The 13,087-nt window shown below is 36.6% G+C and overlaps 1 protein-coding gene and 1 long non-coding RNA gene across 2 annotated transcripts; both read right to left on the bottom strand.

Annotated features, from left to right (window-relative positions):
* Positions 1–386: 386 nt before the first annotated feature.
* Positions 387–13,056, bottom strand: LOC136408262 (diacylglycerol lipase-beta-like). The gene is made up of 13 exons (XM_066389139.1): positions 12,823–13,056; positions 3,821–3,930; positions 3,023–3,114; positions 2,730–2,966; positions 2,457–2,677; positions 2,242–2,398; positions 1,894–2,189; positions 1,472–1,669; positions 1,251–1,401; positions 1,043–1,197; positions 839–988; positions 669–781; positions 387–614 (listed from the first exon to the last, which is right to left on the bottom strand). The coding sequence occupies exons 2-13, from the start codon at positions 3,913–3,915 to the stop codon at positions 443–445; spliced, it is 2,037 nt and encodes a 678-aa protein (XP_066245236.1). The 5' UTR covers positions 3,916–3,930; positions 12,823–13,056; the 3' UTR covers positions 387–442.
* On the bottom strand, positions 4,447–6,237 carry LOC136408641 (uncharacterized). Its single transcript, XR_010752116.1, has 3 exons — positions 5,998–6,237; positions 5,657–5,857; positions 4,447–4,532 (listed from the first exon to the last, which is right to left on the bottom strand). It is a non-coding gene; the product is annotated as an uncharacterized lncRNA (long non-coding RNA).
* Positions 13,057–13,087: the final 31 nt, after the last annotated feature.

The raw sequence follows: 13,087 nt of genomic DNA, 5'->3' as shown, positions 1-13,087 counted from the left end.
TTCGTTGCTCTTGTACCTCATTTCACCTCTTCCACGTTTTCTTCAAATAATTAACATTAACGAACAAGCCTTAACAACTTGTTTGTTAATAGCTCGATTTTCTTTGTTTTACGTTTTATCATTGTAAATAATTAGCTCTGAAAACTTTTTAATGGGTCATTAACAAACAAATATTTGATTTTCATTAAGTCTTTCTCCAGACTTCGGATGAAAGCAATTTTTCCAAGGAATTGAAAAAATTGGTATCAAAGACAATTAAACAACTAATTTTATGTTCAATGAATGGAAAAATTGTACGGAGTGTTAACTGAATAATATAACACTTTTTAGAATGGAAGGAAATATTGAGAGTTTTTTTCGCAGAGCTGTAACAAACAGACCTTACCTTTCTTCTGTAAACTCAATAATATTTATTTATGCAATACGTATCTAACACAATCTCCTAAATTATCTCACTGACATTATCTCTCTGCTCCCTTAAAACAGTGTCTAAAACTTTGTACACGTTATCTGGCAAGTGGTCCAGCAACATCCTGGGCATAACTTTCAGTTCCATAAAGTCTTCAGCAATGGCCCATCTCATTTCGTAACTCGGACAACTAGAAGTAGATTTTCTGAAAGATCATTAATCAACTTCTTGACTGCATTATCAGTAACTTTAAACATACTTGTCGGTTTTGGTCTTTTTCCTGCTGACTATGTGCAGTATTCTTCCAGCAGTGTAGAGCCTGGTTTTTGAAAATCTCCTCACGTTCAAGTCTCTGGAAAGAAGGGCTGCTTCCTGAAGTGAAGGAAATGGATCTATACTGGATAATATGAAATAAACTGTCTTAATTACCGTTGAGCCTGTTACGGTAGGAATCGCTATGGAATCCAATAAAGGTGACCTAGTGGGTTCTGGGAAAGTTTCGTCCTTCCAGGTAGCCTCCAAATCGCGTGAAGGCACCCCAAACAGAGTATATCCCAATCCATTAAGTAGAATTCGATACTGGAAAACCAATTCAAATTAGTCATGTCTCTTTAATGAGAAGCTACGTTATACTTTCGGCAATCTGCTAGCATGGAGAGTCTGGATAATTCCAGTTCTGAGATTCTCGATACTGTCCACTCCAAGCCTCATCACGAAATCGTCACCTACTCCCACTGTAAAGACAAAGCTCTCGGATAGTCTTGCAGCTTCTCTACTTAATAGCCCCGCTGAAACACACGTAGTTAGACGTCTGAATATTATGAAAAGGGATTACGCAAACCTGGAGTAGCAAAAGCATACACTTTGAGATCCGGGAACTTTGGTCTTATCTTGAAGCCGAGCAAACATGCAACTCCTGCCCCTAAACTGTGTCCCGTGAGGATTACACCGTACCCCGGGTACATTGCTTGGGCTTTTTCCAAGATGCCAACCTGAGATAAGCAGGGAAAGGTATTTATGTTAAAATTATTGAATAATTAATTGAATCTCGTAGAAGCTTACTTCTTTAAGCTTTTTCGCAATATATTCGGCACCTGCAATCATTCCTTTGTGGGCCATGGTGTCCGGTGGTAGTCCGTCCGCTTCGAATTTATCTGAAGTCGCCGTTAGGTCAGTAAAGATGTCTCGAAGAGATATTGAACCCCTGATGGCCACCACAAGGTTGGTGGTTTTATGGTCGATGATGACGCAAAAGGGGAGCTGGAACATGATATTACTTCTAACAAATTCAAGAAATTCTTCTGACGACTCAGAGCTCCCACATTCTTATTTGCAACCATAAAAATAAAAAAGAACTCATTCAGCTGGCAATTTCTTCATGTATGCAGAAATAATTTAAATGGGGACGTCAACCTTGCATTTACATAATTAATTACTTGAAAATTATAAGCTTGAACTAACTTTGTGATGTTGAACAGACATACCTCAAAAACATGATTTCTGAATGAGGCAAACAGAATGTCTTCTTCGTTGATTTTCGAAAGATGTTTCACACCGGCCAAATGGCAGAAGCAGCAGTTGTCTTCTAACACCATGGTGTATTGTGGATTTCCAAAGCAGGAACAACATGATACATTGTTCAGAATCCGAAATATCCCGGTACCACAGTGGAGGTACATCACGAAAGGCCATCCATAGGCCGCCATTGATAAGCGAAGAAAGTGTCTTGCGTTTTCTAGGTTTATCCATCGTGGCGCTATAGAGAACACTTTGTTTACATCTACAAAAAATTAGATATAGTTTACTCTATCAACGATTGAGAGGAGGTTTACCAGTGGTGTATTTAGGTTCATCATCCGATAACATATAAATTCTCCTCATTTCTCTAGTCTCCCTTTTCTGCTTAACTCGAAGCAAGACACAACCAGCCAGGACATCTGATGGTACCAAGTCAGTGCTCCTGAACAGAGCACTTAGGAGACCTGCTACCTATAACCATAATACCATATTATGACAAAACATCATTTTAAATCAGTGCTTTGAATACCTGTTGAAAAGCTTCGTGACCGTGTTCGTCAGACCTCATCCAACAAAACGCCCATCGGAAGCGTCTTTTCCATACACTGGTGCCTTTCCTGTGTCGCAGAGACTCGCCAGCACTAGGAGTTTCTTGCACCTCGTGGTACCTCTTAGACCCCAGAGGGTCAAACACCATTACAAGCCCGAAAATTGCCAGGCCAAAGAGAACCCAATTAAAAATCACCAAAGCTGAAATGACGTTTTCACAATGCTGGTGAGAAAAGTTAGGTCTGGTGAATACCTTCGATAACGGTTCTGGAAAAGTGGCCCTCATAAGGACAAATCACCATATCTCGGCAGAATGCCCACATGGTTCCGAAAACGTTGAGAATTACTTCTGGAATGATGAGGAATAGTTTAAGTAAAAGGATAGGAGGAACGAGCTTTCTGGCGTCCACATTGGTGATGGAACCTTTGGCGCTTTGGTTAACCAATGCCACTAAGACTATAATAACTGCGGAAAGTAGGGCCATCGTCCCTTAAACAAAGAGGTTATGAGAAATTTCCCACAAAATAGAGTCAATTTTTGAGTACCTATTATATATATTCGTACGAAATCTCCACCTTTTGAGCATTTCCACGTGTCGTCGTAATACTTGATGTGGACGCAAATTAACAGTGATAGCCTGGAAAAAATATTTCTGGTATATACAGAGTGGGGCACGTTATACGAGACTTTTCCTGGTTGAAAAACGAGAACTTCAACAATATACAGGGTAATTCAAATTTGCAGCTCCCCATTAGGATCTCGAAACTCATGAAAGATGGGCATTAAATTATGACGAAGTTGCGCATTTTCGATCTTTGCTAAATGCTATTTTAAAATTTGGAAAATTTCGATTGTTTCCAGAAATAATAGAAAAACCCGTAATTTCCACAAATGTTGATGATGGCTCCCAATTTCCGAAACGTTGTATTTAAAGTCTAATGACATAATTTTATAAAGCGGCAAACGTGCCTATAAGGCAGTGAAATTCATAAAAAAAAAAATCACTTTAAATAACTTAAAAAAAGCCGTTTGTAGAAATTTCGATTTTTTTCTATTATCTTTGGACGTAATCGGAATTTTCCAAATTTGAAAACGGCATTTAGTAAAGCTCGAAAATGCGGAATTTTGCTCCAAATTAAGCGATCTAGTATCTTTTATAGTTTTGGAGATCCCAAGGGTGAGCAAAGAATTTGAATTACCCTGTATATTTCAGGAGGAAAATACAGTATGTCCCATTCCCATACATAAGACAGAACATCGATTAATAGGGAAAGGATTTGAACAATCTTATGGGCAATTTAAAAAAGTCAAATTCAAATAAGTCAGATAGAGTTTTGACTTACCATAATATTCTTAGACCTATTTCAAAAAGTCCAGGAAAAACAAGGTCGTCCGAGGCTGCTAACCATTTCCTGCCAAAAAGGCGGAGAGCAGGCATGCCTCCCTAAGATTCCTGTAAATAAGAAAAAGACAAAATATGTAGGTTTCCATCTTGATTTATTGGAAAGGTGAAAGTCATATCCGAATAGGGATTCCCGTTCCTTCCTTTTCGTCACTATCTAAATCACAGTGACAGTGTGAAATAACACTAATGAATATAATCACACTTATAGAACTGATTATTAGTAATAGTTAATGCAGTAACGTCACTATATTAGATCACCGTTATAATTATTCTGGTCTTCAAAACATCGTTTTTCTGAGAATTGTTAAATAAAACAATTAAAGGTAGACCAGTTACGAGAAATAACTAAAATTGTTAAGTAGTATTACGAGCTATGACGTATCAAAAAAGGTACCTATCTACCTACCTACCATACCAAGATTTAGGAATTTACAAGTGATAATTAAATTTATCAGAATCAATCTCGGCATTTCCCTCTGAAACAACATCGTTCAATTTAGAATTAACTAACCTCCAGCAGTTCCTAGTTATATTCTGAGAGCTTTTGATGAAGGGGTAGAAAATCGTCCTCTACTTTAGACGGATACCGTTATTATGTTCCTTCTTTAAACCTTTATGAACAGCCACATATATAGGATAGGCCCCGTGCTCTAAGAAAATTTATATTGTGGATAAAATGTCCCGTCTTTTTGCGAAATAAAAAATGAACCCCAATTGAAATGACGCAAAAATTTCAAAACTTTCCAGACATTCTTATCTGTATGGGATTCCTTCGAAAAAGTAGACCCAAGAGTTCCATCAACGAAACACTGAACGAATATCGAACGCCGAACAACGACTTCGGTGCCGTTTGCTCCGAGGGGATAACGTAAAAAAATTTGCTATTCGACGTTGACGAAGTTCGTTAAGCATCTGTGCTTTGAACTCGATTGTTACGTACGATGTCCAAATTATTTGTCCTAAGTAATGTCTTCCCAATTCCATCAAAAGACTTAATTCTCCACACTGATCTCGACTTTGGTAAGTTATTGACACTAAACATTTTCGTCTTCTTTTTTGTTTTTGTAGAATTTTCCATCCGATCAGTGGAAAATCAAGGCAATTAGGTTCGAGGACTATTAATTGTGACCGAATGAACTTCGCAATTTGTTCGGAGTTCGATGTACACCATGTGCGAAAAGTCCGGCAACCCCTAAATATCTCGAAAAATATGCAATTTATTAAAAAACGCCTTGTATAAAAATTGAAGGAGTTTAAAAATTCCACCATTCTGCGGTGTTCAGAGATATACAGGGTGCGTCACAAAGTAGCAGTGAATTGAACTTATGTATCTCGTCATTTGTGTCCTTAAGCTATTATCCTGAATTAATATTTCTCAACCGAGCTCGCATAATTACGGCCAAGCAAGCACTGCCAATTTCGTCAACATTAAACTGCAGCCCTTTTGATATTAAGTAAGTGTTCATTCAGCGAACAAACACTGGGCGAACATCAAATTCCGAACAACGAATTTATTATGACTATGTCATGAAATATTTTTCCATGATAAAATTAAGCTATAATGCAAGATAATAGATGAAAGCCATGGACAAGAACACGTAGGAGATCTTTCAGGTAATTGGTTTTGGGAGAAAATGAAACTTTTTAAGGCGAACCCGATGATGAAAACTTCGTTCATTTTTTGAAGATCGACGTAGGTTCGATATTCGTTCTCCCAGCGAATAGGCACTCTACACAGTTTCGGTGGGAGTAAACTTTCTCACTGAACTCTCACCTTTTGACCGAGTAAACGGTGCCGTTTGAATGGTTACTGCATGCGAAACGGTGCTTACACTGATAAAATCTGGTAATATGTGTTCCAGCCAACCGCAGAAAAGCAGTCGAAAAGTTCTCTTCACCAATGGTAACAGAAGTTGTTCTCACTAAGAGTAACTTGCAGTTGAGCGCAGAATTGTTGAAATTCTTATACAATTACCTGGAATTAAATGAAATTTGAAGTCTGGCAAAACCCAATTAATTCCTCCCCAAAAATTCCTCGACATTTCTTTAAAGTTAAATGAGTTTTTTTAATGGGAATTATATAAACATGCTTCAGCAGGAGTGGTAGGTGTTTACCTTCTTTACTTTCTGAGATATGCTTCTCGGTGGAGATGTAGCTGCGACAAACCGCATTTCTGGTTCGTGAAGGTTTATTTTAGGCCGATATTTTGTGAATATCGAAACTTCGGAAAATTTCGTTTCTTGGCTGTTGTTAAATTTATTTCACCTGCAGCGGAGTTGCGAAACACGCCACGTCTTATCAGAGCCATTGACCACAGACCATTAGGCCCTAGCGTATCTAAGTCGTCACACTTAAATACATATACATTAACAGTAATTGGAAACTAGAATTGGACATTAAACAATGTAATTAACAGAAAGTAAATTTACGCGGAATTACGTTAGCTTGCTTTACTTCACGAGGATTGTACCTGACCGCTAATTGGCTTAACACACGTGTGTCACTTCAATAAATATGCCAATATGAACCATAATTTGCATATTTCCCATTATAGGGGATGTTTTGGCTTCGTTTTGGAGATCACTCCAACCATTATCATTTGAACCTTCATTATTATTCAATAATGCTTTAGATCATTTGTTTGCCTTTAAGGTTATTTACCTGTAAAAGGATAATTAATATCTTGCCTGCAGGGAAAAGGCAATGCGCCAGTATTACAAGTTCCTACATAAATTACAATCTGAGGTAATTTACTATTCATTTATGCCGCAGATTGTTGCAAAAAAACCGATTCTTGATAGTAGTACGCCTAATCGTTCCATTTACTTTCTTCTCACCGACTTTTTTACTTCCACAGTATTTGTCGGGTAATGAGCAGGATTTCCAAGGAACACTGCCTGTGCTCCTGTGCGACATATACGAGTACCGTGGAGGAGTCTCTCTTCGACAAAATCCCACAATAAATTGTTCGGCGATTGATATATGCAACTTACGGATTAATCCCTCCACATCCGTGAGAAGTGTTACCATCATGAAGGGGCCGTTAATCTTCCTGATGGGGAATCCCTGATCAATGACGTCAATGGAACTGGTTATTTTAAATTTAGTCCGAATCTACATTGGCGAGAAGCTCGAAAAGAGCTAAGAAAAACGAGGGGCCAACGTGCGTTGATGGTGAAGTGTAAAGCTGAGGCAATTTGCGCTGGACGTAAGTAAAGTGGCAATTTAAAATTTAAATTGGGGGGTACTATTTGAAAATATAATATCTATTAAACAGAGAAGTTTGCTGCTTCAAGTATGCGTAGCATACCCACTAATTTTGGTAGAATTAGCTAACTACGGTTAAAGTGGTAGAACAATTAAAGTGGCACTCATGAACATCAGGTTGTTTGCGTCACGTTTTTGGGTAAGTGAGCTTCAAAGCGACGATAATAAGGAATTTTTAAGTTCAATATGTCTTTCGTCACCCGTCCTCGCATATCTGCCTCCTTCGGAGATGACTCAGAAGCTTTCATTGTCTTCCGCATTTCTTGTACTAAAACTGCGCTGAGGCATTTGCGCTCAGGTCTAGTCCTCTAGGATTCGGACTAAATGGACGCAATTCTTATCAGTCGAATACCAACAATAATACTGAAAAAAGATTTGAGAAGTTTAACTTTACCTGATTAAGATAAATGCATTCTGAGTTATATACACACACGATCAGAATTATTGCATTTTTTTGTATTTTACTTTTGATTTTGTCCTTTTGTAGATGTTATTACGTTTCTCCGGGCTATTGATGATACTTCACGATCTTGAGAAGCTATTGCATCTCGTTTTCGATCTCTTCCTAGACAATTTACAAGATCATTTGAGCCGTGATATATATTTTTTTATTTGCGACGCATCGCTTCGCGAAACATCTAGATTTGGTGCAATATCCGTTTGACGAAGACCTCGTTGTAGAAGAATAATTACTTTTACTCTATTAAAATGAGAAATCGTATTTCTAGGCATTTTGAAGAACGCTAACAAAATAAAATTAAAAATAAATTTTAGTCTGCAGCTAACGGAAGTACCGATATCAATAGAATTTAATAAAACCATTATAATTTTTTTAGTTTTGCTCTCTGCTTTCTTTCGTTGGGGTACGCAAACAGTCATGCATACAGTAATGCATACTCCAGCGGAAAAGATAGAGAAAAAGAACTGAAAAAATTACCATGGTTTTATTGAATCTTATTGATATCGGCATTTCCTCTAGTTGCAGACGAAAGTTTATTTTTTATTTTATTTTGCTAGCGGTCTTTAAAATGTCTAGAAACAGAATTTCTAATTTTACCACAGTAAAAATAATTACTCTTTTACAAGATCTTCGTCAGACGGCTGTTGCACAAAATGTAGATGTTTCGCAAAGCGATGTGTCGCGAATAAAAAAAAAATATCACAAATGATGTTGTAAATCGTTCGAAAAGAGCTCGGAAAAGAGCTACAACAGCTGCTCAAAACCGTCAAATATCATTACTAGCCCGGAAACACAAATAATATATACAAATACACAAAATCAAAATTTAAATACATGAATATGCAACAATTTTGATCATGTGCGCAAATATTAAGAAACTTTACGTTAATCAATATTTACTGTCCTTGGGTTATATGATTTTATTGACTTTAGCGATTTTACTAGCCATTTGTAAAAATTTATTTAGAATACTTCTAAGAGTGATTTAAATGTTAATAATGACATTTTAAATTATTAATGCGTTAAATGATATTCCTTTTGATAAAATGGTTCTGAGGTCGTTTTACATAAATTATTATTGTAGGAGCAAGACCATTTAATGTGACATGCAAATCTTTGGAAGGCCAAAAAGACTTGATTTTTATGCACGTTAGAAGTAAGTTCCAGGTGTTTAAATTTTTTTCCTACATTTGTCACCAGTTTCTTTGCTTGCCAAGAGATATTTTTACAATAGTAATGAAGTAATAAAACACAACCTTGGCAAATATGTAGATAATACCTTGGGAAAAAACTCAAATAAAACTGCTGCGTTATTACCAGAATTAAAATTCAATTCATGAACATAAAGGGAGCATTTTATGAAGTTTCTTCAAGCCTTTAGAAGAGTCGTGAAACCAGTAATTCTTTTGTACAATAATGACACAAAACTAAACGATATTCTTTGGACGCTCATCATTATCTGGTCATTTTCAAAAGCCCACAATACCAAATATACTAAATTTTCTTAATGTACGTTATACAACCTCTCAAGGCTAGAAGTTTAATACGAATTTAGCACGCCAGTTTAAAGTCACGTAATGTTATTTTGGATCACGATTTTTTCAAATTTTTATTGCTGAATCAGTGAAAAGGACATACATCCAGTAAACGGCTGATAAAGATGAGTTTCCTTATCTGCACAAAAAGCTACGGATAATTAGTACGCCTTGGGGAAATGAAGAATGTAGTTGAAATGAACGAGGGTTTAATAGCACTTAAGGAAACTTAAGCGACTGAAAATATTACCTGCTACCGAAATGCAGATTGGTATTTTCGAAGAATTTCGTTATATAAGGTAATTTTAATACGCAACGCTGTTCAAACATGTTGAAAATATCCCATGAATAAAATTACATCAGGAACAATGTTAACTTTTGCCTAAGAATTATTAAGTATTTCATTAATTGAGAACAATGAACATGTGGTCAATATAGCTATTAAAAAAACACATTACAAATATGCAAAAAAAAGCAAAAGGAAACTACAATATTATATTTTTCTCTGGGACACTTCCTTAGGAAGAGAAAATACATGTTCGCTCATCCTGTGTTTTATTTGCTCATTTGAACCACACTAAGTACAGTTAAGTTTTCTGCGAAAATTAATTACTGAAATATATACAGATAAGGAATCTAGGAGAATTATTCCATAATTTATGAATCAATAATTGCAGATAACGATCACTATCAATCAAATTAAATTAACTACTTTCTTCTGGACACTTAAAGGCATTGAGTGACTGTATCCGTGTTGAGCACACAATAATTAAACCTGAAAAGACATTTAGAGACATAAATCTTACTTATGAAGAAGTCCATGTCCTTAATTTTCCTAAATTCCATAGTTTTTTACTCGTGTTCCCACACTATTCCTCCAGCAGGAAGCGACACGAAGCAGGCCACAAGTCGCACAGCCACTGCCTCAAGAAATATAAGAAAGTGAATTTTGAATGGGCAGCGGCTGATAACTAAAACAAATCATACTTTATCACTACAAAATAAATTTTGATCAATTACCGAATCCGTTAAGAAAGCTCAAGTCGGAGTTTACAGCGCTGAGCAAACCAAAGTACCCAAAACATTCTTAAGGGAGGAAAAACACTTTGGGGGGGGAATGCTTTCGATAAACTTAGTATGAAATAAATATATTTGTCATGTGTTTTGAAATCTTAAAGAATTTTTAACAAACTCGAGGGGTACCAAGCAGCCTCCCAAAATTAAAAATCTTTCAATGGCCTTGGAAAGAAGGAGATTCTAACGAGAATCAACTCAAAATGGGCAAAATGTTTCTAACTAGGTTAAACTCTCATTCATTTTTAAGGAACTTTGGAAATGTCCTCAAATATATTCATTCTATGAATATTCTTTCTTCGCTAGCTTTCTACTCTATGGACCACTAGATTTCACTTGGAACACTACGGCCTACTGATTTAGGGGACCTCCATTGGTCCAATTCTGTTTTTTCTGTTCAGCTATCGTCTCGAGAGAAAATGTTTGTTGATGACGAGGGGTTTGCGGATCCGTTGGTGCCTTTCAGTGTCTTTGACGGCTTTACTCTCCCTAATTTATATCAATGATGTTATTTCGCTGCCTATAGCTGGTAAATTAACTGTCCTAGCCCATGATGTCTTCATTATTTGGAGTTGTCGGAATGTGAAATTCCCTGCCAATCACCGTTAATCAAGATCTCTTCTTAATCATGCAGGTGCCAGTACGACTAACTCTTTCAAACTACCAGTAAAAAGTAAAATTCTTCACTTTAAATCGTTTCTCAATGACTCACTGTGCACCTCCGGTATTAATCGGTACAGTGCCTCTTCATTGACGATTCGCTTCGGTTTGGCCAACACGTGTAGTATGGTTTGCGATAGATTTGCATGACTGTTACTCTTTAAAATAATAATTAACAATGTGGGTTGTTATATTTCAAAAAATGCGTAATATCCTCTAATCAATTCTCACATACAAAGCAGTGGCATATCTTGTTTAGGTGAGGTTTGCACTGGCTTTGTGCCGCTCTTTACACCTCAAAAACGCGCTTTTCGTTACTTGCGTCGTATTAAACATCAGAACTTCTTGGAGACATCTGTCCATTAAGAATGAGATTCTTACTTTGTACTGCATTTTTAACCTGGAAAATTTTGTCCGATGCGCGATCTAATTAGGAGTTCAATGTTTGAGAGCTCTGCTTCTACAATATATTTCGTAGGCGATCTTTTGAGGTTTTTGATTCCTCTCACGGAACAGATTAAAGCTTCACTCATTTACGGTGACAAAAAGCTCTTTAATAACCTTCCTTTAGAGTTGAAAGCCCAACTACCCACGTTAAAGTTTAGGAGGGAAATTAAGGGCTTTCTTCTTAGCAAGGATTAGTATTACTTTCTCGACGAGTCTTGATTACATAAGTATTCGTTTTCTTTTTTATGCCTTTCAATGTTATGTTTTCATTGTTTGTATGTGGTTTCTTCTCCTCTTGCAACACACCCTATATTTTATGTGTTGGTTTATAAAATGACTCATTTCAGTTAGTAAGCCTTTTAACTTTGTTTTTTTTGCTTATGGGTGAATCAATGACGATTTCTTCTGACAATAGAGCAATTTTTGATTGACAGAATTCTGGCACCTCAGCGAAATATAGGAAAGACGAACAACGCGCTCATCGTGAGTGCTTACAGCAGAAAAAATAAAAAAAACGGATCGAGTTAAAAGAAAGAAGAATTTCTAAGAGTTTATCCCCTTCTCAAAATTTCATTTTTATCATATAAGTAAATTTGGTTCGCCATTTCTCTGTCTGGCATACTTTCAATAGAAATAAATTATTCTATTGCCCTCAATATTTTTTGTTTCTTATCTCCCTAATTTTTTGCAATGAACTTTTTCACACTGTTTCTCATATTTGATTTTGTCCCGTGTTTTTATTTGTGAAGAACTTTTTTGCTTGCCCTGAAAAATTTCTCCTTCTCATAATTCCTTTTCCTTCCTGATTTTTTCCGCTCCGAATTTTCCTGTCCGTGGTTTTTTCTCTCATTCTTCTCCCCCTCGAAGTCTTGAAATTCATGAAAGAAAGCCTAAATTTGCCATGTTTTATCCTCGGCGAGGCTCCATGTATACCTGTTTAAATCACACACTTATATTTATCTAATTATTTTAATTTATGTTACTTGACCACCGACGTAACAATTGTACTGTGAGATCAAAGTGCTAGTTAATTAAACCATAAGTTAATTAATCCGTTGTGATTTGTCTTACTGCAGGTGAAGCAAAACCGAAATTTATAAAGAGCTTTGTTCATAAATATTATTGCTAACTAACCTGCTGACGATGGTTCGAATCACTAATTGAATCCGTACTATGTGTGTCAGGGCAGCTCATTACCAGTACGAATTCACTACTTCTTCTGGTATTAATTATGCACGACCAGATTGACAAAACCCGTAATTTTTACTTTCTCTTAAAACACTGATCCATTTACACACATGCTCAGCCACCGTAAGCGTTATTTTCCAATGAATCACCAGTTTTTATATAACAAGTAGTTGGCTTAAACACGATTTCTACAATTGAAATTCGCCTCGTAGAAGACAGAGAGAAAGAGAAGGCTTCTGGTTGGTGTTACACAGATTTTGATTACGAAATTTAGGAAGATTTTTTTCTTTGTGCTCATCTCCACGTACCTTAAAACGTCAAGGATTCCTCGATCAGTTTGTGTGACGATAATTTAAAGTCCCTGGTTCTAGATGGAGAAGCGGGTGCCTGCTATTAACTTCCATGCTTTGGCCACATAGCAATGTTTACAGAATGTCACAATTATTCCTCGCAACCGTTAATCAGGTACAACTGGTCAAACCTCCGCGATCGAAGAGCTTGGAAGCACTAGATCGGACGGTTGCAAAGCAGCGTGATGGTCGCTGCTTCAGGTGGTCTCCCTCTTCAAAACCG

The sequence above is a fragment of the Euwallacea similis genome, chromosome 4 (genome assembly GCF_039881205.1).
Source record: "Euwallacea similis isolate ESF13 chromosome 4, ESF131.1, whole genome shotgun sequence".
Taxonomy (NCBI): Eukaryota; Metazoa; Arthropoda; class Insecta; order Coleoptera; family Curculionidae; genus Euwallacea; species Euwallacea similis.
This window is presented reverse-complemented; position numbering and strand designations above follow the sequence as displayed.

Excerpts from the sequence above, each read along its gene's own strand:
- LOC136408262 (XM_066389139.1), bottom strand. The coding sequence starts at position 3,915 with ATGCCTGCTCTCCGCCTTTTTGGCAGGAAATGGTTAGCAGCCTCGGAC. Across the intron at positions 2,399-2,456 it reads GTCACGAAGCTTTTCAACAG|GTAGCAGGTCTCCTAAGTGC; the intron begins GTATTCAAAGCA and ends TTATGGTTATAG. Across the intron at positions 615-668 it reads AAAAAGACCAAAACCGACAA|AAAATCTACTTCTAGTTGTC; the intron begins GTATGTTTAAAG and ends ATGATCTTTCAG.